The sequence below is a fragment of the Symphalangus syndactylus genome, chromosome 1, assembly GCF_028878055.3.
Source record: "Symphalangus syndactylus isolate Jambi chromosome 1, NHGRI_mSymSyn1-v2.1_pri, whole genome shotgun sequence".
Taxonomy (NCBI): Eukaryota; Metazoa; Chordata; class Mammalia; order Primates; family Hylobatidae; genus Symphalangus; species Symphalangus syndactylus.
The window spans coordinates 78383901-78410602 of record NC_072423.2 but is presented as its reverse complement, the minus strand read 5'-3'; the positions used below and the strand labels follow the sequence as shown (position 1 = coordinate 78410602).

The 26702-nt window shown below is 49.0% G+C and overlaps 1 protein-coding gene across 1 annotated transcript; it reads right to left on the bottom strand.

Moving 5' to 3' along the window:
* CIDEA (cell death inducing DFFA like effector a) lies at positions 1-22767 on the bottom strand. The gene is made up of 5 exons (XM_055292771.2): positions 22719-22767; positions 14129-14273; positions 12642-12788; positions 3331-3512; positions 1-472 (listed from the first exon to the last, which is right to left on the bottom strand). The coding sequence occupies exons 1-5, from the start codon at positions 22742-22744 to the stop codon at positions 325-327; spliced, it is 648 nt and encodes a 215-aa protein (XP_055148746.2). The 5' UTR covers positions 22745-22767; the 3' UTR covers positions 1-324.
* Positions 22768-26702: the final 3935 nt, after the last annotated feature.

Sequence of the window (26702 nt, the reverse complement as noted above, 5' to 3'; positions counted from 1 at the left end):
TTGAAGGTCATTCTTGCGATGGGTTTATTGCAGGAGATGATGGACCAAATGGCTCTGACACATGCACACGCTCCTGGGCACGCCTGCTGCGTGGTCGCTTCCCATGACCCTCGGGGCCCTCTATGCCTCCCCCCAGGGCACCCTGCCCACTGCCCCCACTTCATGTACCACCAAGCCCTTTCCTTTTCTGGGCACCGCTCCTGAGCAGCGTGACCAGCGGCCTACAAGTGCGTGTGGCTCAGAACATAAAAGCATCTTCAACGTTCATCATTGAGCCAAACAAAACACAGTGTTTGGCTCAAGAGCCGGCCACAGCCTGCATCCCTATCCACACGTGAACCGGCCCTTGGCTTGTGACCGGAGGGATGGCCGCTCTTCCTTGTCATCCAGCACCCGGAGCATGTACGTGCCCATATAGATGAGAAACTGTCCCGTCACCTGGGCGGAGTAGGACAGGAACCGCAGCAGGCTCCTGTGACAGAGGGAGATGGGGAGGCTTTAGCTTGGGATTTTGGGCCAGTGAGAAACAGACAGGTTGGGAATACTTCATTCCCCCCACCAAAAGGCACTCGGAGGAGGCCAGGCTGACATTTAGAGAGTGGCTGTCTGAGCACTTTCAGGGTGCAGGTGTCCCGGGGCTGGCACAGATGCAGCTGCCATGGCAGTGGGTCTGGCCGGGAGCAGGTCTCTGTGAGCTCCCTGAGGACCCCCTTGCTGCTGGCCCAAGACCACCCCAAGAAGCACAGCTCCCATGAGCCACCTGAAGTGTGGCCTGCTTGCTGAGTGGCTGGCAAGCTGTGTGTGGAGCAGATGGCCGCACCCACACAGGTGTGCTGTGTCCTGGGCTTCGGCTGCTGGGCTGTTCTAGGGGCCCTGCTACTGAAATCCCTTCCCTTCCTAAGGTAGTAGCAGGACATTCAGCAGTGACTGAGCCCATGGGGATGCAATAGCCAAGCCTGGGCAGCTTTCTCATCAGGAGGGCCCACTGCCCCCAGCACCCACAACAAGGTCCCTGGCAGGCGGTGCCTCCAGTGTGGGGGCTGTCGTGAGTTCCATGGCTGCCTGTGGTGTCATCAGATTTATCAGAGAATACAAATTAGTAACAAGAAGGCTGAACTTGTCTTTCAAGAAAGACTTTGTGGCCAGGTGTGGTGGCTCATGCCTATAATCCCAGCACTTTCAGAGGCTGAGGTGGGAGGATCGCTTGAGTCCAAGAGTTGGAAGCTGCAGTGAACTATGATTGTGCCACTGCACTCCAGCCTGGGGGACAGTGTAAGACCCTGTTTCTCAAAAAAAAAGAAAAAGGGCCTGGAATGTGGTTCATGATTGTAATCCCAGCACTTTTGGAGGCCGAGGTGGGTGGATCACCTGAGGCCAGGAGATTGAGACCAGCCTGGCCAACATGGTGAAACCCCGTCTCTACTAAAAATACAAAAGTTATCTGGGTGTGGTGGTGCATGCCTGTAATCTCAGCTACTCGGGAGGCTGAGCCACGGGAATCGCTTGAACTTGAAAGGCGGAGGTTGCAATGAGCTGAGATCGTGCCCCTGCACTCCAGCCTGGGTAGCAGAGTGAGATTCCATCTCAAAAAAAAAAAAAAAAAAAGAAAAAGAAAAAGAAAAAAGATTTCGCTGAGGTGGAATTTTGGGTGAGGTTAGCTTTCTTCATCATACCTTTTTCGGTTGTTGTAACTCTCTTGCCTCACTTTTAAAATCCAAGTGTAAAGCTATTTTCTCCTATCCAAGCAAAAAGGAAAAAACAAAAAAAAGGAAGCTCTCCTGGGAGTCAAGACTCCAGCACTATGACAGTGACTGTAGTTTAGAGTCAGCCACTGATGGCTCTGAATGGGAAACTGAGGCCACAGAGGAGCCACACACCCCGGCCCACCTCAGGTGAGGCCGGGAGACCTCTGAGAGGAGGGCATTTCCCCTTTGCTGTGCTCAGCACAGATCAGAGCAGTTGCCAAGGCCACGGGGGACGGCAACAACACCCTCAAAGAGAAACGGGCGGCCCTGACCACAGGGACATACAGGGGGCACTGGAATGGCAGCAGCTGCAAAACTTTTCAACTTGAAGACCTTTCTACTGCAGTCAGCCACTGTCCCATCCACTCCCTCCACAGAGATTAGTTCTTTAAGGATCAATGGTAAATATACTGGAGTAGAAGCAGGTGTAGTTAGAGCCCTGGCAATCGTAAAGAGCTTGGAAACAACCTTCTCATTTTATTTTATTTATTTTTTGTTTGTTTGTTTATTTATTTTTGAGACAGATTCTTGCTCTGTCACCCAGTCTGGAGTGCAGTGGTGTGGTTATGGCTCACAGTGGCGGATCTCAGCTTACTGCAACCTCCACCTCCTGGGGTTAAGCGATTCTCCTGCCTCAGCCTCCTGAGTAGCTGGGATTACAGGCACCCGCCATCACACCCAGCTAATTTTTGTATATTTAGTAGAGACAGAGTTTTGCCATGTTGGCCAGGCTGGTCTCAAACTCTTGGCCTCAAGTGATCTGCCGACCTCGGCCTCCCAAAGTGCTGGGATTATAGGTGTGAGCCACCAGGCCTGACCAACCTTCTCATTTAAAGATGATAAAAGCAAGGCTCAGAGAAGTTAAGGAGTCTGTGAAAGGTCACACAGCTGATTCCTTAGAGCAGGGACTGCTGGTGTCTCTCTCAGTCCCAGGCTCAATGGCAGGGGTGCCACCCAGTTATGGGGCAGGAACACCCAGGAAGGCTCCTTTTGATCACATGGAATTTGTTTGAATAGGTCTGGGGTATGGTTGGATCAGGAGTCTGTCTTCTAAAAGTTCTGTTTCCTGGGATGCTGTGCAACCAGCCTGGCCCTCGTCTTTGGGATGACGGTGCCCTGGCATTATGTGGAGAGGACACATGCCCATGCCACCTTACTGGTGAGGCTGAAGTTATCAGGAGTACAGGGGATACAAGCAAAAGTGTGTGATTCACCAGGGTCTAGGTGACTGCTCTGTACAAACCGGGCCACAACCTCCCTGGCTCTGGTTTTAGTCATCATCACCTAGAATTAAGTGCTCTAGTTCTTAAAATGAATGTGGTTCCTCTTTATATTTATTATTTAGCTTTTGTTTCTAATGAATAGCTAATGGTCTTTGGAAGAATTAAATCTGTTTTGGCTTGAGATTTTCTGTTGTGTGAGATGAGCCTGAGGGATAAGAGTTGACCTCCAGACAACATTACTCCAACTGCCCCTAACAGTGCTAGCCGGCCCGGGAGCCCCGAGAAACAGGGTGGGGTCCGCTGCCTGTGCCACACCCTGTGCAGTCTGCAGACCCCCGGAGGTGACCCCTGGAGTGTGTTACCTCAGCAGGCCCTTGAGTCCCGTGCACCGGATGTCGTAGGACACGGAGTACATCTCATACATGGTGGCCTTCACGTTAAGGCAGCCGATGAAGTCCTTGGGGTTCAGCCTGTACAAGTCGAAGGTGACTCTTGCTATTCCCGACCTCTTTGGCGGCGAGCAAGTGGGGACGTGCTGGCTGCCCTGTGACAATGCGGGGAGGGGCAGGCTTCAGGAGGCTTCCTAACCCTCCCACATCATCACCCTGCTCTTATGCCAGCTTCAGATTCTCCTATATGTCTGTTTAAGGTCTGTGAGCAGCTCTGTGGCTAATCGATAGAGAGATGCTTTCAGCATGACCCATTTGCACACACTACGACTATGTCCAATTAGCCACGAGGCGTCTGTCCCTAATCTGCCTTCAGTTCCGGACTCAGGGTGAGTCTGGTGTGGCATCAGGGCCTGGATTTTAGGACCCTGTTGCTCAGTGGATAATTGTGCCCTGATGAGTGGTGGGGACCCACTTGCCCTGGAGGCCACCATGGTTACCTGGTGACAAAACAATCTCATCTCATCACCATAACACAGTTATGGTAATGGAGAAGCAGGTAGCATTGGTTCAATTTTATGGGGGCTACTGGGTGGAAAGTACCAGAATCATATGGCTGAAGTGAGGGCAGAGTGGGCACCTTCCCAGAGCACCTCTGTGTTTTAATAACCCCCCAGGATGAGAGCGGACTCCATGGGGAAGCCCAAAGCCATGCAGCAGACCCCCTGGGTGGGAGGAGGAAGTCAGCGACCTCTACACATCCCAGGTTTATAAATAGCACTGGAACAGAATTTTCCCCACAGAATGGTTTAAAAATATGAGAGCAAAGCTGCCCCCAGTACAAATGACAGGCCAGGAGCTGTTCTTCCTGAGTGGCTTGTGCCACATACAGATCTTGCAGCACTCAGGATTTGGGTCTACGCAGGCTTCCTAGGTCCTGTGAGCCTTCGAGGTTGGGAGCCTCTGAAGCTGTGAATGGTAAATTCACTAATGACAGTGACCTCATGAATGGGAACTGAAAATGTAAACACCCCTAAAATTACCCAAACCCTCGTCGCTGTGGCCAGCCTTCTTTATTCCCTTGTCCCACCATACAGACAAACCCACCTGTGGTTCCAGCTGTAGCCTCTAATTCGGATCATACGGAATTTGTTTGAATAGATCTGGGGTATGTATGGATTAGGAATCTGTCTTCTAAAAGCTCTCCCTCCTGTGATACTTTAAAAATACAAGAAAGCAAAGCTGCCCCAAGGTACAAATATCAGGCATTTGTCTTTGACTTGAATTTGTCTTTGACTTGAATTTGTCTTTCAGGAAAGATTTTGTGGCCAGGCACAGTGGCTCATGCCTGTATTGTCAGCACTTTGGGAGGCTGGGGCAGGAGCACCCCTTGAACAGGGCAGGAGGTTGAGGCTGCAGTGAGCAATGATTGTGCTACTGCCCTCCAGACTGGATGACAGAGAGAGACCTTGTCAAAAAAAAAAAAAAAAAAAAAAAAGAAGGAAAAAGAAAATAAGATTTTGTGAGGTGGAATCTCGGGTGAGGTTGACTTCATCATCCTTTTCTAAGTGGCTGTAACTCCCTCTTCTTACTTTAAAAATCAAAGCTGAGGCCGGGCACAGTGGCTCACGCCTGTAATCCAGCACTTTGGGAGGCCAAGAGGAGCAGGTGACCTGAGGTCAGGAGTTTGAGACCAGCCTGACCAACATGGCGAAACCCTGTCTCTACTAAAAATACAAAAATTAGCCAGGCATGGTGGTGCACGCCTGTAATCCCAGCTACTCAGAAGGCTGAGTTAGGAGAAGCACTTGAACCTGAGAGGTAGAGGTTGCAGTGAGCCGATATCGCGCCACTGCACTCCAGCCTGGGCGACAGAGTGAGGCTCTATCTCAAAACAAACCAACAAACAAAAAAACTCAACCAAACAACAACAACAACAAAAACCCCACCACCACCACCAAAAAAAAAAAAAAAAAAAAAAAAAAAAAAATCAAAGCTGAGGCTGAGGCTGTTTTCTCTCAGCGGCCTCTTGGGGGCGCCAGCGAGCCCTCAGCCGGGAAACGTGTTTGGAAAGCTCAGATCCTGGCATCAGAGAGGGCTTCTCCTCCCATCCCGCAGCTCTTTTTCCGAGCCTCACATCCCTTTCTGACTTTTGAAAGTTTTAATTTTACTCTCCCTAAATGTCTCTAGTCTTGGTTAAAATTATGACGCCCTCCCGCCGCGGATCCGCTGTGGCCTCGCCGAGCGGGGGCTGCCGGGCCGCGCTCTTCCTGAAGGCGCTGGGACCGGGGAGCGAGACACCTGCTGGCGGCTTCCTGCTCCGGCCTTCTGGTCTCAGTCTAAACTGGCTTTGCCCAGAAAGGCCTACAGGTGGCTGGGATCCAGGGAAGGTGGTTGGGCAGCCGAAACGGGGGCCGTGAGCCCCCTGGAGCGCGTGGCCGGCGGTGGCATCGACACCCGTGGCATCGACCGCCCCTACCGCCCTGCCCTGCAACCAGGTTCCCAGCGCCCACCAACTCCTCCCTGTTAGCCGCGTGTCTCCTTTGGAAAAACAAACCCGCCTTTTCCACCTCCTACTGCTGCCGTAACAAATGACCAGAACCAATGCTGTCCCACTGCCGAGGTCAGAGTCAAAGCCAGGGCGCAGGGCCGCCGTGGGGGCTGCAGGGCAGGCCCGGCCTCTCGCTTTTCCCGGCTTCTTGGGCGCCTGCCTTCGTGGGTACCCCACATCCCTCCTTCTCCTCTGCCTCTGGCCCTCATGCTCACCTGCCTCCCTCTCATAAGGACCCTTGTGAAGACTTCGGCCTCTACCCAGATGATCCAGGACAAACCCCACCCCAACCCCGCCCCAGTAGCCTTCACTTAATCCCATCTGCCACGGCTGAGGATTAAGACAGGGGCGTCTGTCCCGGCGCCTGGGCTCAGGCCTGTAATCCCAGCACTTTGGGAGGCCGAGGTGAGTGGATCACCTAAGGTCAGGAGTTTGAGACCAGCCTGACCAACATGGCGAAACACCGTCTCTACTAACAATACAAAAATTAGCCGGGTGTGGTGGTGGGTGCCTGTAATCCCAGCTACTCGGGAGGCTGAGGCAGGAGATTGCTTGAACCCTGGAGGTGGAGGTTGCAGTGAGCCCAGATTGCGCCACTGCACTCCATCCTGGGCGACAAAAGCAAAACTCTGTCTCAAAAAAAAAAAAAAGAAAAAAGAAAAAGAAAAGAAAACAAACAGAGGTGTCTGTGGTCTGTGGGGGCATTATTTTTGCTGCTACACTTTCCTCAAGCAAAAAGCCATGCAGACCAATATTTGCTTTAAAAGATTTATCTAATTCACCCCACAATTAATAGTCTCATCTTCAGACATAATCTCCCCACCTGGTTTTTTTTTTTTTTTTTTTGTGAGACGGAGTCTTGCTCTGTCACCCAGGCTGGAGTGCATTGGTGCTATCTCAGCTCACTGCACCTCCGCCTCCCGGGTCCGAGCAATTATCTGCCTCAGCCTCCCAAGTAGCTGGGATTACAGGTTCCCACCAGCATGCCCGGCTAATTTTTGTATTTTTAGTAGAGACGGGGTTTCACCATGTTGGCCAGGCTGGTCTTGAACTCCTGACCTTGTGATCCACCCACCTTGGCCTCCCAAAGTGCTGGGATTACAGGTGTGAGCCACTATGCCCAGCCCTCATCTGCATTAAAGATTACATTTTATTCTAAATATTATGCTTTTATAATTGGTCTGTTTTTTCTTTCCCAGTCAGGAAAATTGTGAGGTTATATATATATATGTATATGTATAATATATGTAGAAGTAAGGAACAGAAAGACATAAAATGAAACCTACACACTACCATCCCTTAGAGACCCAATCCACCTCCCACATCTCCCCTCCTCTCAAGAGGTTTTTATGCCATGCGTTTTCCCCTCAGTTTTCTCTATTTTCAGCACATGTGTATCTCAAACACTATATTGTTAATTTTGCATATTTTTGAATTATCTGTAAATGATTTGATGTGGAGTTTATCAAAGTGTAATCTGGAGACATCCAGGAATCCTGAGGCCCTATCAAGGGACTGAGAGGTCAAAAGTAGGCCAAGCATGGTGGCTTATGCCTGTAATCCCAACATTTTGGGAGGCTGAGGCAGGTGGATCACTTGAGCCCAGGAGTTCAAGATTAACCTGGGCAACGTGGCGAAACCCCATCTCTAAACAAATACAAGCATTTAGCTGGGTGTGGTGGCATGCACTGGTAGTCCCAATTACTTGGGAGGAGGAGGTGGCAGGATCCCTTGAGCCCAAGAGGTGAAGGCTGCAGTGAACCAAGATAACGCCACTGCACTCCAGCCTGGGTGACAGAGCAAGACCCTGTCTCGATAAAAAAGAAAAAAAGAAAGAAAGGCCATAATAAACAGTAAGATGCAGTTTGCCTTCTCTGTTCTCACAAGAAATGCTGTTTCCACAGCAAATTCTGAAAACCTGCATAACTCAGTGAATCAGTTTTTCTCAATGACCAACGCCTGCTCTTACAAAATCATCCCCAGGAAAAAGGTCCATTCAAAATGGAAGACAGACCGATGGATTCACTGTAACAGAGGAGGCCAACTTCACTGGTACACCTTCAGATTACACGCTGCATCTGACCTTTCTGAAAACACCTCAACTCACTATTCTGAAACCATGACTTGGTGAGTTCTGGCATAATATAAAAAAAAGAATATCCTCAGTTATCTGAATAGGCTATTAAAATCCTCCTCCTTTCCCCGCTGCATATCTGTATCAGGATGGATTTTCTTCTTACTTCCATCAAAACAATATGTTACAACAGACTGAATATAAAGAAGCAGATATAAGAATCTTCTATTAAGCTAGACATTAAAGAAATTTACAAAAATGTAAAAAATGCCATTCCTTAATCTTTTTGTTTTGGAAAATAGTTACTTTTCATAAAAATATGTGAGTTAAGTTAACCTGGTGGCTGGTCACAGTGGCTCATGCCTGTAATTCCAGCACTTTGGGAGGCTGAGGCAGGCAGATCACAAGATCAGGAGTTTGAGACCAGCCTGGCCAACATGCTGAAACCCCACTAAAAATACAAAAATTAGCTGGGCTTGGTGGCAGGCAGCTGTAATCCCAGCTACTTTGGAGGCTGAGGCAGGAGAATCGCTTGAACCTAGGAGGTGGAGGGTGCAGTGAGCTGAGATCGCGCCACTGCACTCCAGCCTGGGTGACAGAGCGAGACTCCGTCTAAAAAAAAAAAAAAAAAAGTGAGTTAAGTTAATCTGTATTGGGTTATTACTTTTAATGAATTAATACATATTTTAAAATTTCTGAATTTTAATTTCTTTCAAAAATATGCTAATTAGTAACTTCCAAACAATTTAAATTTTGAAGATTGGCTGCGCACAGTGGCTCACGCCTGTAACCCCAGCACTGTGGGAGGCAGAGGTGGTGGATTGCTGGAGATCAGGAGCTTGAAACCAGGAGTTTGAAGTCAGCCTGGCCAGCATGGCAAAACCCTGTCTCTACAAAAAGATACAAAAATCAGCCAGGCATGGTGGCACATGCCTGTAGTCCCAGCTACTTGGGAGGCTGAGGTGGGAGGATTACTTGAGCCCAGAAGGTCGAGGTAGCAGTGAGCTGCGATCGTGCCACTGCACTCCAGCCTGGGCGACAGAGCAAGACTGTCTCCAAACAAAAAGCAAACAAATTAAAAAAAAAAAAAAAAAAACTTCTGGGGGCGGTGGCTCATACCTGTAATCCCAGCACTTTGGGAGGCCAAGGCGGGTGGATCACCTGAGGTCAGGAGTTTGAGACCAGCCTGGCCAACATGACCAAACCCCTTCTCTACTAAAAATGAAAAAAAAAAAAAAAAAAAAAAAAAGCCGGGCATGGTGGCAGGCACTTGTAATCCCAGCTACTCAGGAGGCTGAGGCAGGAGGATCCCTTGAATCCAGGAAGTATAGGTTGCAGTGAGCAGGGATCGCGCCACTGCACTCCAGCCTGGGTGAAAGAGCGAGACTCTGTGTCAAAAAAAAAAAAAAAAAAGAAAGAAAGAAAAAAAAATCAAGAAGTCTGGCAATACCAAATTTAATGGTGTAAAAATGATATCATTGTTTATTCTGGAGATGCCTGTCTCTGTCTCTTGCTACCTCCTTTTTTTTTTTCCTTAAGACTTACTCTAGTGCCCAAGCTGGAATGCAGTGGTTGGATCACAGCTCACTGCCACCTCAAACTCCTGGGCTCGAGCAATCCTCTTGCCGCAGCTCCCACGTAGCTGGGACTACAGGTGCGCACCACCATGCCTGGCCAATTTTTTTATTTTTAGTAGAGACAAAGTCTTGTTATGTTGCCCGGGCTGGTCTCGAACTCCTGGGCTCAAGCAATCCTCCTGCCTTGGCCTCCCGAAGTGCTGGGATTGCAGGTGTGAGCCACCGTGTGTGGCTCCTGTAGCTCGTTTTAAAATTAGATTACTTGTTGTTTTCATAATTGATTTATATGAGTTATTTACATTTACTGAATACTAATCTTTTATCAGGTTATGTTGGAAACACCTTCTCCCCATTTTGTGGCTTATTGTTTTACTTCTTTTATAGTGTCTTTTGATGGAAAACATTCTTAAATGAATTGATTTCTATCTTTTTTTAAAAAAATGATTTGTGCATTGTGTTGGCCTGGTGTGGTGGCTCACGCCTGTAATCCCAGCACTTTGGGAGGCCTAGGCAGGTGGATCACAAGGTCAGCAGTTCGAGACCAGCCTGGCCAATATGGTGAAACCCCATCCCTACTGAAAATACAAAAATTAGCCAGGTGTGGTGGCACATGCCTGTAGTCCCAGCTACTCGGGAGCCTGAAGCAGAAGAATCACCTGAACTTGGGAGGCAGAAGTTGCAGTGAGCCGAGATCACACCACTGCACTCCAGCCTGGGCAACAGAGTGAGACTCCATCTCAAAAAAAAAAAAAAAAAAAAAAAGACTTGTGCATTGTGTCTTGTTTTAAAAAAATCCTTCCCTACGTGAGGATGTCAAAGAAAGAGAGATTAGATTTCAGCCTGGTCTCTAACATCCTTCGTGTTCCCCACCTCTACTGCTTTGTGTTACATCACAGGCAATATCTTTCAGATCTTTTATCATTACCTTCAGCTCTGTCTAACCTGAGTCTCCATTTACTTGATTTTAGTTGTTATATTTTTCATTTCCAAAAATTCTATTTGATTATTTCAAATCTGTGTAGTCAGTTCTTATTATCTCTTGTTCCTTTTTAATGTATTTTTATTTTTTGAGACAGGGTCGCCCTCTGTCCCTGGGGCTGGAGTGCAATGGTGCAATCATGACTCTCTGCAGCCTTGACCTGCCAGGCACAAGTGATTCTCCGGCCTCAGCCTCCCAAGTAGCTGGGACTACAGGTATGCACCACTATGCCAGGCTAATTTTTGTATTTTTTGGTAGAGATGGGGTTTTGCCATGTTGCCCATGCTGGTATTTTCTTATTTTTTGTTTTTTTGGAGATAGGGTCTTGCTCTGGCACTCAGGCTGGAGTGTAGTGATGTGATCACAGTTCATTGCAGCATCCAAGTCCTGGGCTCAAGTGATCCTCCTGCCTCAGCCTCCTGAGTAGCTAGGACTTCAGGTGTGTACCATCGTGCCCAGCTAAGCCTTAAAAAAAATTTTTTTTTGTGGAGATTGGGATTTTGCTATGTTGCCTAGGCTGGTCTTCAATTCCTAGCTATTCTTACTTTACTTTAGATTATTTTTAATGTTTCTTTGAGCATTTAATTAATTTATTTAGTGAGTCAAATTTAGCCATGGGTGAGCATTTTTAGTACACTAATTTTATACTCTGTATCTGATGATTCCAACATCTGCGGTCCTGGCAGGCCTGACTTTATTGCTTCTGCTTACTCTCATGAATGTGGTGCCTGAGTCCTTACGTTCTGTGTTTTGGTTGTGAACTTGCATTGTGAGAACATTAGGAATGAAAATTCTTTGAGGCCAGGATGGACGTTCATCCCAAGGGGATCTGCCTGAGCTCCTACTAGTTACCTGGGGCACTATCAACCCTGGAAACGGGGCTGGAGCAAAGAGAATCCAATGAGCAAACCCCTCCATTGATGCTACTCCCCCAGATCTCTGAAAACTGAACTCTCAGCTTAGGGGTTTGGGATTCAGCAATGCCTAAACCCTCATGAGGGCAGCTTGTGGCCCAAATTCCCAGGAGAGAGCTCTAAGATTCCCTGCTTTACCCAGACCCTCAAATCTCACCCCCTGACTTTGTGTCAGCTGGAGGCTGTCTCCTGTCCTCCCAGCATCTGTCCCTGAGGTCCGTGGGTGCTCACAGGTGGGGAAACCCCAGAGGAGATGCCCGGGGAGCTGCCACCTTCAGTGTTCATGTTCCTCTCTGGATGCTGGCCTCAAAATTTTAACCACTGAGGATTTCTCTTTCTTGGAGATCAGTTTATTATGTGAAAAGATATTTTGATATTGTGCTTTACATTTTTAGGCATTTTATACTGAGAAGGTTTTTTGAGCTATATCATCTATAGTTTTCCCAGAGACCGAAGGCTTCATTCTATCTCTTTACTTTTCTAAATCTCCGTATTCACACATGTGCACGCATGCACACACACCCCTCTCACTAACTTCCTTGATGGTGTTTACTTCTCCAGCCTTCTAAGAACAGAAATGGTGAAGAGTTGCCAAGTCAATTCTGTGCATTTTACAGGATCTGTAGCTACTCACTGGCCAAAGCCTGTTCCTTGGAATTACTTGCTTTATATCAAATAGCCTCAGTTCACAGAGAGACTAAGTTTCCTAGAAATACTTGTAAGAATCCTTTTGAGGGCAGTGGATCCAGTTGTTAGGTGAATACAAAGGGCATATTTAGAAAGTGGACAAGTTGGCCAGGTGCGGTGGCTCACGCCTGTAATCCCAGCACTTTGGGAGGCGGAGGCAGGTGGATCATGAGGTCAGGAGATCAAGACCATCCTGGCTAACACAGTGAAACCCTGCCTCTACTAAAAATACAAAAAATTAGCCGGGCGTGGTGGCGGGCGCCTGTAGTCCCAGCTACTCCGGAGGCTGAGGCAGGAGAATGGCGTGAACCCGGGAGGTGGAGCTTGCAGTGAGCCGAGATCGTGCCACTGCACTCCAGCCTGGGCGACAGAGCAAGACTCCGTCTCAAAAAACCAAACAAACAAAAAAAGAAAATGGACAAGTCAACAGCCAAGTGGGGCGTGTACTTTTGTAGGTAAAAAGTCTACCCAGTAGCTGTTTGGGTGATAATGTTTTTCTTACCGGTGTCCACTTCTGTCCTTTTTCCAAGATCATGAAATGCGTGTTGTCTCTCAAGGTCTGAAAGAACTCTTCTGTGTCCACCACGGTGCCATCTTCCTCCAGCACCAGAGTGACCAGTCCGGTGGTGATGACGAGGGCATCCAGAGTCTAGGTGTGCAACACATCAGAGAAATGGAGTGAAGCCAGGTATTTCCATGTGACCAGCCAATGACATTTATTAAGTTACAGTTTTCAAAAGTGTTGGCTGATTCTGATAAAATTTTAATGGTAAAGGTAACCTTGACTTGTGTCTATGACTCAGTCTTTGCTCGGAAACAGGGAAGTGAAGAATGGTCTTTTTAAGATGAGGACCCACTATGCTGCCCAGGCTGGAGTGCAGTGGCTATTCACAGACACAATCATAGTGCATCACAGCCTCAAACTCCTGGGCTCAAGCAATCTTCCTGCCACAGCCTCCGGAGTAGCTGGGGCTACAGGTACATGCCACTGCATGCCTCCAGGAAGTTAAGATTTTTAATGGATCTGTCTTCTTAAGATACGTGAGATAATGATCACATTAAATAATATTTGTAATTTCTAAGATTTCCTATTTACTTAGATGAATAAAAAGAAAGCTCCTGCATGTTTGCTGCTGTAAGAGCCGCAGCCTCGTGTGTGTAGCTGAGTGTCTCTCTTGCTTCACAGACTGCGTGTTGGGTGCTTGTTTCTCGTTTCCATGGGTGCCTGAGTCTGAGTTATGCTTCCCTGAGAGGCTGGGATTCTTCCTTATTTGGTGGTCTAGGACACAGTTCTAGATCCTGGCCTTTACAACCAAACCCAGACTTCCAAAGTCGGCTCCATCCCTGCATCCTCCCTTGTCAAAGATACAAAGCGACATTCTCCATTAGTGACTGTTTTAAGGTTTTTGTCTCTGTACCTCAGTGTTTTATGGTACAGAGATGTAGTGTTCCCCTTGATCATTTATACCTAACCTTTACTCTCAGAGTCTCTGAGGCCAAGAGAGGGTCTGATGAGTTTAACTTGCTGTTTCTCCTTCTTTCTTTCTCTTCCTCCTCTTTTAAAAACAGCTTTACTGATATATAATTCACATATCACACGATCCACTCATTTAAAGTATACAGTGCAGTGGTTTTTGGTATGCTCACAGAGTTGGACCACCATCACCACAGTCAATTTTACAGCACTTTCATCACCCAAGAAAGAAACTGGCATGGACTTGGGAGGTTGAGGTGGGAGGATCACTTAAGCCCGGGAGTTTGAGGCCAGCCTGGGCAACATGGCAAGACCCTGTCTCAAAAACAGAAAAAGAAAAAGAAACTCCATAACCACCAGCAGTCATTCCCAATTTCTCTCCCCGTTTCCTCCCAGTGAGATGCTGCTTTTCTTGACCTTTCCGTGCTGGCCCTGGCTTAGAGCCCAAGACCATGGCCCTGTGTGAATGCAGGGTGCCCCTGTGGACTGGGGGAGAGGTGCGGGCTGTGGGGCACCTTGCTGAGGAGCTCCTGCAGGCTGCTTGCCATCACCCCACGCCGGCTGCTCCTGTCATGGTTGGAGACCCGGAAAGGGCGAGCTGGATGCATGAGCGGGGTGAGCAGGACTCGCTTAGTCTGTGATCCCATAAATGTCAGGGGCCTGAAAATGGAGGTGAAAAGTAAAACTTTTTAAAAAGAGTCTCTCAGGAGAAGTGTGAAAGTACCTAAAAATAATGCATTTTTAATATTTGCATCTAAAAGAAAGAAATTCAGTGGTTGGGATTACTAAAATTATATATACACGTGTACACATAATTCCAAAGAAGAAACAAGTAACACATCAAGCCAGAAAACACAACAGTCTTTATTCCTATTTTACTAGAACATCCAAAGTCCTTGCCGAAACTCTTTGAGAAGGAATGGTTAGGGAACTCAACTCAAACAAGAAATAAGAATTATATTCTGCAAATATGGATGGGAGATTTAAAAAATCTAAAAGAATGATTTCTAGTGGCCATGAAGTAGTTACACAGAGTTAGAGATTCAGTGCACTCAGACACGTGCACATAGCTACATGTTTATACAGTAAGGGTAAATCAGAAATCAATTCAAAAGTGCAATATTGGTCACTATAGCAATCAATGAAGTTTCTGAAATCAACTTAGGATGAACCAAGAACAGCAGAAACACCTTTAGAACTGTGGCTGGAATCACAGAAAGAAAAGACCCTCGGGGCTTACATCACAGGACACTTTGGAGTAAGTCCTCATTTATCAAAGAATTAATTCAAACATTTACTTTTTTTTCCTCCTTTTAGACGCAGGGTCTTGCTTTGTTGCCCAGGCTGGATTTCAGTGGTGTGATCTCAGCTTACTGCAGCCTTGACCTCCTGGGCTCAAGCGACCCTGCTGCCTCAGCCTCCTGAGTAGCTGGGACTACAGGTGCAAGCCACCATGTTTGTCTGAGTTTTGTATTTTTGTAGAGACAGGGCCTTACTTTGTTGCCCAGGCTGGTCTTGAACTCCTGGGCTCAAGCAGTCCTCGCTCCTGCCTCAGCCTCCCAGATGAAGCTTTTGATAGCAATTTAAGAAATGCAAAACCTGCTGGGCATGGTGGCTCACACTTGTAATTCCAGTACTTTGGGAGGCTGAGGCAAGAAGATAGCTTGAACCCAGGAGTTCGAGACCAGCCTGGGCAACATAGTGAGACCCTGTCTTTACAAAAAAATAAAAATAAAAAAAAATTAGCTGGGTGTGGTGGTGCATCTATACTCTCATCTACTCAGGAAGCTGAGGTGAGAGGATTGCTTGAGCCAGGATGAACCTAGAAGGTCAAGGCTGCAGTAAGCCAAGGTTGCACCACTGTACTCCAGCCTGGATGATATAGTGAGACTCCAACTGAAAAAAAAAAAAAGAGAAAAGAAAAGGTAAACTGCCTTCAACACATGATTGCATGCTTTTAAACCAAAAAGCACGAAGGCATGAAATTATACAAAAATAACTCCAAGAGGGGACACACAGGTGCCCTGCTGCTGTCACTAGAAGGGGAGCCAGTAGAGCAACATGTAGAGTTTTCACCCAGGACTGCAGACTTTTGTTTGTTTGTTTGTTTGTTTTGAGATGGAGTCTCACTCTGTTGCCCAGGCTGGAGTGGTTCAAGCGATTCTTCTGCCTCCTGGGTTCAAACGATTCTCCTACCTCAGCCTCCTGAGTAGCTGGGATTGCAGGCACGCACCACCATGGCCAGCTAATTTTTTGTATATTTAGTAGAGACTGGGTTTCACCATGATGGCCAAGCTGGTTTCAAACTCCTGACCTCAAGTGATCCGCCCACCTCAGCGTCCCAAAGTGCTAGGATTTCAGGCGTGAGCCACCATGGCTGGCTGACTTTTTTACATTCAGAAATAGATTCATAACAAAATGATTGCAAATAACACAATCAGAAATCAGCAAGGGTTCAGGTCTTACCTAGAGCCAGGCACTGTGATAGTGGCATCTGTGTGACCTCATTCAATCCCCATGCCCCCACAGAGCAGGACTGGACACTCCCCTCACCCCGGAGAGCACCCACCTACCACAGGTGCTCAAATTAGTGGCTATTTGGACAAATGCTTGTACAGGGACATTCAGGAGAATGAAACAAAAGGTGTAGTTTCAGGACAACCTTGAAAAGGACACAAAGTGAGCACATCACTGCTTTTTGACTCTTAGAGCAGTTCTTCTGGATTAACTCACTGAATGCTAAAATCCTAGGGAACACCTGCACGGATTGCCAATGCCTGTCACCTGCGATTTGGCACTTTATGACACACAGCCATCTATCCATGCTTTATTTTCTGTATGGATAAAGACTTCTTTGTTATATTTCCTGTAATATCTAGCTTAGTTGTAGGCACATACATTTTAGATAGTATATTGTCTAACTTAAAGCTCTACAAATGGATCCAAGTGAAAATTCAGTGACTTACCAAATTGTTTGTAATATAAAAAACTGATAGTTGGCTGGGTGCAATGGCTCACGCCTATAATCCCAGCACTTTGGAAGGCTGAGGCAGGAGGGTCACTTGAGCCCAGGAGCTAGAGACCAATTTGGGAAACACAGTGATACCCTCATCTTTACGAAAAATAAATTGAAAAAAAAATTAGCCAGGCGTGGTGGTGCATTCCTGTAGTCCTAGCTACTTGGGAGGCTGAGGCAAGGGGATTGCTTGAGCCCTATATTGGGGCCACAGTGAGCTGTGATTACACCACTGCACTCCAGCCTGGGCAAAAGAGTGACACTGTCTCTAAAACAAACAAACAAACAAACAAAAAACAGACAAAAAACGTGATGGTAGAGTAACAAGCTGGCTCTCAAAAATCGCCTTGTTGAGTTCGCGCTACCAGCTTGATCCCAGTTTCAGGCTTTCCATAATAGTGAGCGTTTGTGCCTTCTTCAGGTGCCTCACCAACAAAGTGTCATTCTAGAACCAGACCAAGGTCACTGGCAAGAATTTGGTCTGGAGTATCCTTGGCCAGGATGACATCAGGGCCTCATAACTGCTGGCATCTGAGCACTTGCCACGGCCAGCAGTGTATTAGCAATTTCAGCTCTTGTTAATGTTAGTTCAATTTTTTTGTTTGTTTTTGGAGACAGAGTCTCGCTCTGTGGCCCAGGCTGGAGTGCAGTGACGCAATCTTGGCTCACTATAGCCTCTGCTTCCTGGATTCAAGCAATTCTCCTGCCTCAGCCTCCCGAGTAGCTGGGGTTACAGGCACCCACTACCATGCCTAATTTTTGTATTTTTAGTAAAGAAAAGGTTTTCACCATGGTTCAGGCTTGTCTCGAACTCCTGACCTGAAGTGATCTGCCCGCCTTGGCCTCCCAAAATGCTGGGATTACAGGCATGAGCCGCCATGCCCATTAGTTCAATATTAATTAATATTAACAAATTATCCTCACAACCTTGTAAGGAAACTATTGCCCCACTTCTCGGATGAGAAAACTGAGGCTCAGAGTGGCTTCTCAAAGTCGGCCAGTCAATAAGGGGAAAAGATAGAACCTGATCCCAGGTCTGTCCAAAGCCAAGACTTTTTTTGGTTAGGGGAGTAGGTTGTTTTGTTATCCATCCTCTGAACTTCAAATCTCAAGCAATAAACATCTATCCAGAGGGCTGTGCAGGAGCTGGTCTATGGCTGAAAGCACAGCAGCGCTTTGAGTTCATGCCCTCAACGCCTTTCCGTCTTGGGTAGACAAAGTTGCTACACAATTTGTTTTCAATGAGGCAAGCCCAAGGGAAATGTGCTGGGTTGGGGTTCTGGACCTGTCAGAATGACCTGCACACGTTTGCCAGGGACCCACCAAGTCAATCAGAGCCTCGCCCGGCCGGGCTGTGTACTAACACGGCCCCAGGACTGGCACACGGCTTCTGAACTGTCACCTCGATTAAGAGAGTGACGCAGGGTTCTCAGTTACACAATGCCATGAACAACACTGCTGTGCTGACACCACGGGGAATTTGCGCACACTCTCACCCCTGGTGACCCGGGGGAGAGGGCAGTGAGGACGGGCTGTGTTACATTTCACATTCAGAACCCTGGTGTCGCCTCTACCTCATCACAGCGGCTGAAATTTAAACTATCTGAAGTCCCCACAAGGAGGGAGAGAGAAAGGCCCAAGTGCCACTGGATGCCAAACCCTCGTGTGTGAGAGCTAGCGCCTTGCCTAACCACTCCTTGGGATCCACCTTACAGACAGTGAAACCTAGGCCTGGGGAAAGCAGGAGGTGGATCATCAGGGCAGCAAAGGCTAGACCAGGGTCTGAGCCCAGCTCCAGCTTTCACCCAGTGGTGTGGCACCTGGCCAGAAGACGCCGCTCCCACAGGAGAGAAGGGCCCGGCCTCAGCAGCAAGAAAGAGCCTCTCTTCGCCCCCAAGGCAAGAAGTCACCACAGTCTTGCACAGGCTTCTAGCATCTGTCTCACGGGGCCTGGCGGTGTATTTCCTACTTTCCCACAGTGCCTGTCAGCACGCCATCTATTTACTGAGTGAAAGATGCTAGGCCAAAATCAGAGAAATGAGAGAACATGGTCCATGTCTTCCAGTGCTAGGTCCAGCCCCAGTGGTCAAATGCACAGCCCTGGCGCTGCATCTCCTCATTGGACGAACATGCTCACGCCTTCGTAAGCACCTGTGCTCCAGTGACCTGGCTCAGATGATTAATTCCAAGTTCCTGCAGTCTTTACCTGTCTGACAAGATAAGAGCTGGCAACCATTTCTGGTTCTTTCTGCCTTCACCTGCCCTCAAGATCACCATCGTCAGTGAAAAAACACCTATTGTTCTCACCTGTAGCATTTCCCAACCAAGCGCTGGGTGACTGCTGGAGGAAAGGCTGGTGGGGGCGCAGAGGACAGGAAATTGACACCCCACCTTCTTATCAAGGAGGAGGGTAAGTGATTTCTGGGTCAAGTTCTGTAAAATCAAGGGTCTCTCTATGTAACACAGAAAGGGGTTAGATGAGATGTTCTGCACACCAGGCCTGTGTACACCAGGACCCTACAGGGACTGAATCTGCTGCTACATGAACAAGCCACCATCTCCACCCAACTCACCTCCAGCCCACTAAATAGAGTAATCTCTATCACTGGCCATCAGCACGGTGCCTGAAAGCAGGGCCACTGAGTGGCCCTAGGATCCTGCGTTTAGACACACCACACATGAGAACCACCACTCCTAATTCCTGTGAAAGTGGGGGCAGACAACCACAGGAAACAGAAAGGGAAATAACCCTCTAACAGGGAAGATATAAGGAAACAGTTTGTTTAAGGAAATAGGCTGTTTCAGAGAAATCCAGAGAAGAAAAGTCAGACTTCATAGAATGCTGTGAAATGGCATGTCTCCCAGGAAAAGATGGGAAGGGAAGGTTTTGTATTCCACCCCGAGGGAGGCAGGACACTGCCAACTTCCAAAAGTGTGTGAAATATACCAACAAGCCACAGACTGACAGTAGATCTGAACTCTTCTCCAGTAAAACAAACCTGAGCCGTACAGAGAATTAAAAAGCTTTCTTTATATGCCACCTATTGAGGGAAAGGGCCCAGGATTAAGGTCGTCCTCAAAGTGAAATATTTTGGTGTCATGGGTGAGGGGGCAGCAGTACAGGCTGTGTAAGATAGTGCCCGGGAATATTCAGGGGGCAGTGATGGCTGAGGGAACCCTGTGTCTCATCGTTAGGAAGAAAAGGAGGCAGCCACTGTGGGAGGAAGAAGTAGTACGCAGGAGTAGGACAGAAGCCAACAGAGCTCTGTCACCAAGAGCGGCAGGGAATGCCAAGGAGGGAAGTGTGAGGTCAAGCACAGGCACACAGAGAAGGAAGGGAAGGCTGGGAAAGTGCTCCACAGGCCTGGAGAAGAGTCCTTGAGCTGTAGGGACAGCGTCAGAGGATGGTGGGGTCAATGGCAGGAGGCGGAGAAGCGAGTGCTGCCTCGACGAGACTTCCTGCTGCCCAGCTCCCCTAGGGCTCTTGGACGTGACATACGCAGGTGGGAGCACACCTACCCCCCAGATGAACTCGCCCCGACAAGGACTGCCTGGCTCATGGCTCAGTTCTTCGCAAGCTACCTAAAGGCTTGACGTTATCAAGTTTTCAACACATGACCAAGTCTTTGGACACTTTGCAGCTTCATTAAAATAAGAATTTAGATTCAAGAAGCAGAAAGCTGAGAGATTCACTTGAAGCATACTTAATTCCTTACTAATGTCACTAAGAAGACTGTGGTGAAATTTGTACTGAAATAGCAGCACAAAACCTAGAGTTCCTTGTTCAAGGAAAGGAAAGATGTGCTAGATAGCTGTGAAAGCAGCCGTTTCACACGAAGTTTATAACATGTATCAGCTTCATAACAACTTCAGCGTTTGGCAGGAATGTTATCACTGGCAGGACACATGAACAGAGCAGACTTTGTCTGTGACAGTCTACCTGCATGTGGACCTCCTTGATGTCTGGAGCTTTGCTGTGAGACCTCAGGCTGCTTTCCTCATGACCAAGGCCCCTAATGATTCCAGCTGACTAACAAATGGCTGGGTTAAGGTTTCACCACTGACTACAAATACCTGATTTTTAAAAATTGTGCACATTGATTAAGTTCTTTCCTTGGCAAAATGTAGTTACTAATAAAGAAAGAGTTATGACATCCTGGACCTGGTTTAAATTAAGGAACCCTGAGAGGAGGCAGAAGTCCAGCAAGAGCACAATTAGCAAATGTGTTAGGACCTGACCTCTGGCTCTTTTGCCCAGACAGGGTTTTAGAGAGGGGCAGGGAAGAAAAAGTGTTTTCCCTTCAACAAGAATTACAAATTGTTTTCTTCCAGTTTAGTTTGGAAACAGGTAGATTTCACAGAATGACAGTAGTTCAGCCTGGGAGCAGGTAGAGTTCACAGAGTGACAGTAGTTCAGCCTGGAAGCAGGTAGATTTCACAGAATGACAGTAGTTCAGCCTGGGAGCAGGTATATTTCACAGAATGACAGTAGTTCAGCCTGGGAGCAGGTAGATTTCAAAGAATTGCAGCAACAGTTTGTCCCTAACAGGTAGAGTCATTCACTCCTGGGAGGAGCCAAGCTAGAAGGAATGTGTCTTAGGAGACTCAAGGTTTCCCAATGTTTCATTTGTCAACAGCTCATAAGCAAGTCACTTCCACTTCACACTTGACCTCACGGAGACCCCACAGAGATGCATTTTGGATTTTGGTGAGCCGTTATGATAGTCAGAGCAGGGACAGGCTCAGCCTGAATCCTGCTCAGAGGCCAACCAGGATTGGTCAGTGCGAGTCAGCCCACACTTCCTTCCCCCATGCTCCGGAGGAACAGCGGGTGTGTTGTGAATTCACTGGAAAAGTGGTTGGAAGGATGCATTCCAAACTGCTAAGTCCTCACCTCCTAGAAGTGGGACTGTGGTGTGGATCGTTCTGGAAGAATGCAGAAGAAACAGGGCCCTGACCTTTAGGCCTAAGCGTGTTAATGACCATACACGAAGCAGGTGTTTCTCAGCGTCCCCCTGCCACCACCCAGACTTGTACTGTGGGCTTGTTTTTAGAGAGAAAGATGCTTCTAACCTGGAGTATGTACAACAGCTCCCATTTAAGAACCCGGGATCAGAAGTTCATAGATTGCGTTTTGTAGCCGGATCGCTCCCTTTCACCCATGTAGTCTCTCTGCCCGCCACACGTAGCACACACAGTGGGACCCGGCACCGCTGAACGCCTTCACCTTCAAGCCCGCAAGTGGTTCTCTATCCTTTTCCAGGCACTTGATCTTCAGAGAAACACGATCTCCCTCTGAGACCTTACTTTACAGTTGCTGCCACGCAACGACTTAGGATTTTACCAAGAATTGGCTTGGGTCTGTTGGGATATGAAGATTAACCCAAGCAGGAAAATAGCCAATGCTGCCTGTTCGACCACGAGCGGGTGCGAAGCGCAGGGAAGACTCCTCAGGATCCACCCGCCCCTTGTCCCCCCTGCTCCCCAGGCAGCTTCTCCGCCCTTGGACCGGAGGCAGGAGGAGCGCTTCTCCCAGCACCATCAACCTGGCGGGCTCCGCCGGACGGTCCGGGCCTCCCCTCGGTGATCAGAGCCCGCGCTTCCAGGAGGGGCCAAGCCTGCGCCCCTCCCGCGCCCAGCCCTCTTTGCGATTTCCAGGACCCCCAGAAGCCCGGTCCCCTCGCACCGTGGAAGCTTTGCTCGGGGTTCCTGGGACCGGACCCTCTTCTGTGCCCGCGACTGCAGCAGCGGCCAGAGATGAAGCCACTCGCCAGCTGTCACCTGGTCTGCAGACGCCCGCGCACCTCGCGAGAGCCACACCTGGTACCTCGCCCAGCTGCAGGAGGGTGAGGAGGCGCGGGACGGGCTTGGTCTCTGCCCACAGGCGCGGCTGGACGGCTTGGGCACCAGTGGGGCGGATGGGTGTGTGCGCGGGATCGTGGAGGGCAAGAGAATGCGGGGAGCTGGGGGGTGAGGGGAGCGGGGTACGTACGGTAGGAGAGGCGCACAGGGGAATATGAGGGCACCGAACGCAAGGCGATTGGAAGCGCACGGGAATGCGGGGCTCAGGGGGATGCGGGGGCACTCGCCTGAGGAGGGCTCCTGCATAGTCCATGGCGCGGATCCCCTCGCGGGCCTGAGAGCCTCTCTGCCTGCACAGCCTCTTAAAGTGCGGCGGCCCCGCCCCCGCCCGCCCGCCAGCCCCGCCAAGGCCTGACCCGCGCAGGGGAGGACGTTGGCATGGGCTCTCCACCGCCGAGGATCGCGGCTTCGCGCTCTGGGAGCTCCCGGTCGTCCCTGACTCCCGCAGCCTGGAGCCGGGCGTCCTTCGCTGCCTTGGGCGGTACCGAGGACCTTGGAAGCCCAGATGCTCCGCGGGTCTCTTTTGGTCACTTGTCAGCCTGTTCGTTTGGCACTTCTGGGGGTCGGGGAAGTTGGGGTCATCACCAATCCAGGCAGCATCGCTTTGGCCGCGGAAAGACGGGTGTGTGGATTTTGAACCCAGGCCACGGGTGGGGCGAGTGAGGAGACTGGTGTGAGCGCCACTTGCCTCCAGCGCCGGAGTCCCCCAGAGCCCAGCCCCAGGCTCAGCGAGCCGCTGGTTCCCTGCAGGGATGCGGAAGCTGCCGCAGACACAGGGACCTGCAGCCCTTCAGGTCTCCGAGGCGCCTGGGCTTCCTGCCCCCTGCGCTGCTCTCAAGGCCGTGTCACGAGCATTTGGGGACGGTGAGAAGGGCATGCAGAACGGGAGGGAAAAGGAACCTTTGGACTACATGAATTGCCTTTTAGTTGTAGTAAGGGACCTTCGCAGAGTGAGGAGGCAAAGAGCAAACCCCGCTGGGGCTGGGGGATTTCCGTCCACACCTTGCTCTCATGGTTGTTCCCATCGGAAGATGCAATTAGGGCCTCTGAGACCTCCGAGGAAGGCGGGCAGTCACAAGGGGTTCCCAGAGCCCCTCACTACAGAACTGAAGAGGTGGGCTCTGTGTTGAGGAGTGGGACTCGGGCAGTAAGAGGTGTAACTTTCTGGGATGGAGGCTTGCTAGGACGTCCTTTCGTGCCCAACTGCTGACTGTCGCCTGGGGAACTGCGTTTCGGGAGCTGCAGCGGGACCCTCGCTGGCTCCTCCTGACTCCACCTGGTTTGAGCAGGCTGACCTGATCTCTTAAGACCTGACCCTATGCCCGCCCTCTTCCTCCGCTGGCTCTCAGAAAGGGTCACCGTGGTCAACAAGCCTTGTGACTTCCAGGACTGTTGAAGCCAAAGGCAATTGCCTTCCAGAGTCAAGGACTCGCCTGCTGGGAACACTCAGCTCCGGGCTCACAGGGGGCAGCTTCCCCCAGAGGCACTGGGCGGACACAGCCTTGGGAGGTCATTCACTGCCCCTCCCACTCACAGCCCCAATCTGATGGATGAGAAAATGGGACCAATCAATTCAGGTCAACTTACCTCCAACCTTTTTATTGTGAAAAAGTTCAAATATAGAGATATATAGAAAGAACAGGGCTGAGGGTGGTGGCTTACATCTGTAATCCCAGCACTTAGGGAGGCCAAAGCAAGAGGATGGCTTGAAGCCAGGAATTTGAGACCAGCCTGGGCAACAGAGTGAGACCACCATTTCTACACAAAAGAAGCAATAATTAGCCAAGCATGATGGCGAGCACCTGTAATGCCAGCTACTCAGGAGGCTGAGGAGGGAGGACCACCTGAGCCCAGGAGTTTGAGGTTGCAGTGAGCTGTGATCATGTCACTGCACTCCAACGTGGGCAACAGAGTGAGACTTTCTCTCTAAAGAAAGAAAAAAATCTGTTTGTGTATATATATCTATATCTATATATAAGATAGATAGATAGATGATAGATAGATAATAGATAGATGATAGATAGATAGATAGATAGATAGATAGATAGATAGATAGATAGAGAAGAGTACAATGAGCACACTTACACCCAGCCCCTGGATTCAACCACTGTTAACATTTTGACATATTTCTTTGTTCTTTATCTATATTTGTATTTGAATCCCTCCAAATTAAATCCTTCAGCTTGCATCTCTGGAGAAACAAGGACATGATCTCATACATAACCATAGTGACACTATCACTTTTAACAAAAATAAAGACCTGGGCACTGAGTGTGGACATGGGGGTGGGGTGGGGACTAGCAAACATTTCCAGGCCATGGTGATGGCAGAAGGGACCCAGCGGGAGATAACCCTGGGATTTGGAGCTTGGGAGACTGGAGAGATGAGGAACCCTGGACGGGAGCAAGTCTGTGGTGGAAGCGGAGATGGTGGTGAAACTGGGCCTGGGGACCACTCGGTCAGGGAGGCAGCATCGGTTCTCATGCAGATCTTCAGGCTGGGAGTAAAAGTCGGTCACTGCCCTGCTGCTGAGTGGGAGTCCTGGAGTGCTGCGCTAGGAGGGTGGTGGGGAGAGGTGGGAGAGGGCAGAGGGCAGACTGAGCTCCAGGGGACTTGGCTGTAAACCCAACAGATGATGAAGAAAACAGTGAGAGTCATGCCCAGCCTTCCAGCACATTCCTGTCTCCAGCGCACAAATTCATTCCGCTCTCACTCGACAGGTTTCATCCATCCGTGTTCAACAACTACTCTGTGCCTGGGCAACCAGGATTGGGAACCCAGCTTTTTAGTTCAATTCACCAAATGTTTGTTGTCACAGAGCCTGTGCAGCTGTGAACAGTGGGCTCCACCTGACACCCACACCCTCAGGGAGGGACCTCAGCATTGCCTTCCCTTGGCTCCCAGCAGTATCTGTGTGGTGATGCCGCAGAGGGCTCTGCTCTTTCTCTGAAGTACGGATGCCTCCCCACTCCCCGAGTCTCAGCATGTGCTGGGCACAGCCCATGCTCTGGAGCGCAGAGACCTAGGTTCCTAGCCTGGCTTTACCTCCTTTAGCTGGGTGACCTTGGGCGAGTCACATAACTACCCCAAGCCTCAGATCTTAATCTGTCACAGGGCTGCGGCCTGTCTGTCTCACAGGGTATGTGAGACTCAAATGCCATGAGGGAAGGGCCGGCCTAGTCAACTCCAGCAGCGTAAGCGGGACTGACCACGACAGCAATGAACGGCTCCACTCCCTGCTCCTAGCCAAGAGCGAGTGCCTGAAACAGAAATTGATTCCCACTTACCGGAATACGTTATAAACATCGGTGCTTAGGGTTCAGAGAAACTCCAGTTTCTAATCCAATTTCTGTTTGTGTTTTTTTTTTGGTGGAGGAAACAATCATCCCTGAACTTTGGCCTTGCTACTTTCAAATTCTGTCACTGTGGGAAACTTTTCTTTTTTGAGCTTCAGTTTCTTTATTCCTACTGATCCTTGATGACATGCACTTTTTACCAAGTTTCAGTGGGGTGCAGTGAGGGTCAAGTGAGGTAATGCTTTTGAAATACATCGTGAACCATCAAGCACTGGAAAAGGACTAATCCAAATACTGTTAAACACATAGCCAGGGCATCTTCAGCAGAATGGTCAGTAAGGCAAACAATTTATTTCAATTTGGTATGCTATTTGCCAAAGCCAAGTGTCCTCCTATTTCCATATAGCTTCCAGCCTCCCTGTTTGAAAAAAACTTTCTATATTTATTTATACTAAGGTGTAAATGATTGCTGTCCCACTCAGCAAACATTTTCTGAGCATCTCTCTGGTTAGTCTCCACCAGGTCCATTCCCCCACCCTCTCTGTCCAGCCCTGTGTTCAGGAGGCTGTCCCACGGGCTGCTCCTTGCCCTTGGGCTACCAGTTGGTTCATGCTGGGCTTTAAAAAATTAAGAACAATTGTATTGCAGAATAATGTGCATCTGCTAAAATGCACAGATCTTTGTGTGAATGTTTATATTCATAAACTACTCAGATCAAGACAGAATATTTGCAAAGCCCATTAGGCTCCCCTTGCCCCTTCAAGGCAGCACAACCCACCCCACACTGGAGATCACACTGTTTTGCCTTCCATTACAACAGGTTCATTTTGCGTATTCTTGAACTTTGTATAAATTGAATCATGCAGGGTGTTCTCATTTGTGCCTGGTTTTGTTCACTCCTCATTGTGCCTGTGA

What these genes read in the sequence shown, in the direction of transcription:
- CIDEA (XM_055292771.2), bottom strand. Translation starts at nt 22,744, where the DNA reads ATGGACTATGCAGGAGCCCTCCTCAG. An exon ending in TATGCAGGAGCCCTCCTCAG is followed by an intron (nt 14,274 to 22,718) that starts GCGAGTGCCCCC and finishes CTCCATTTTCAG; the next exon opens with GCCCCTGACATTTATGGGAT. An exon ending in AAGGACAGAAGTGGACACCG is followed by an intron (nt 3,513 to 12,641) that starts GTAAGAAAAACA and finishes GCATTGTCACAG; the next exon opens with GGCAGCCAGCACGTCCCCAC.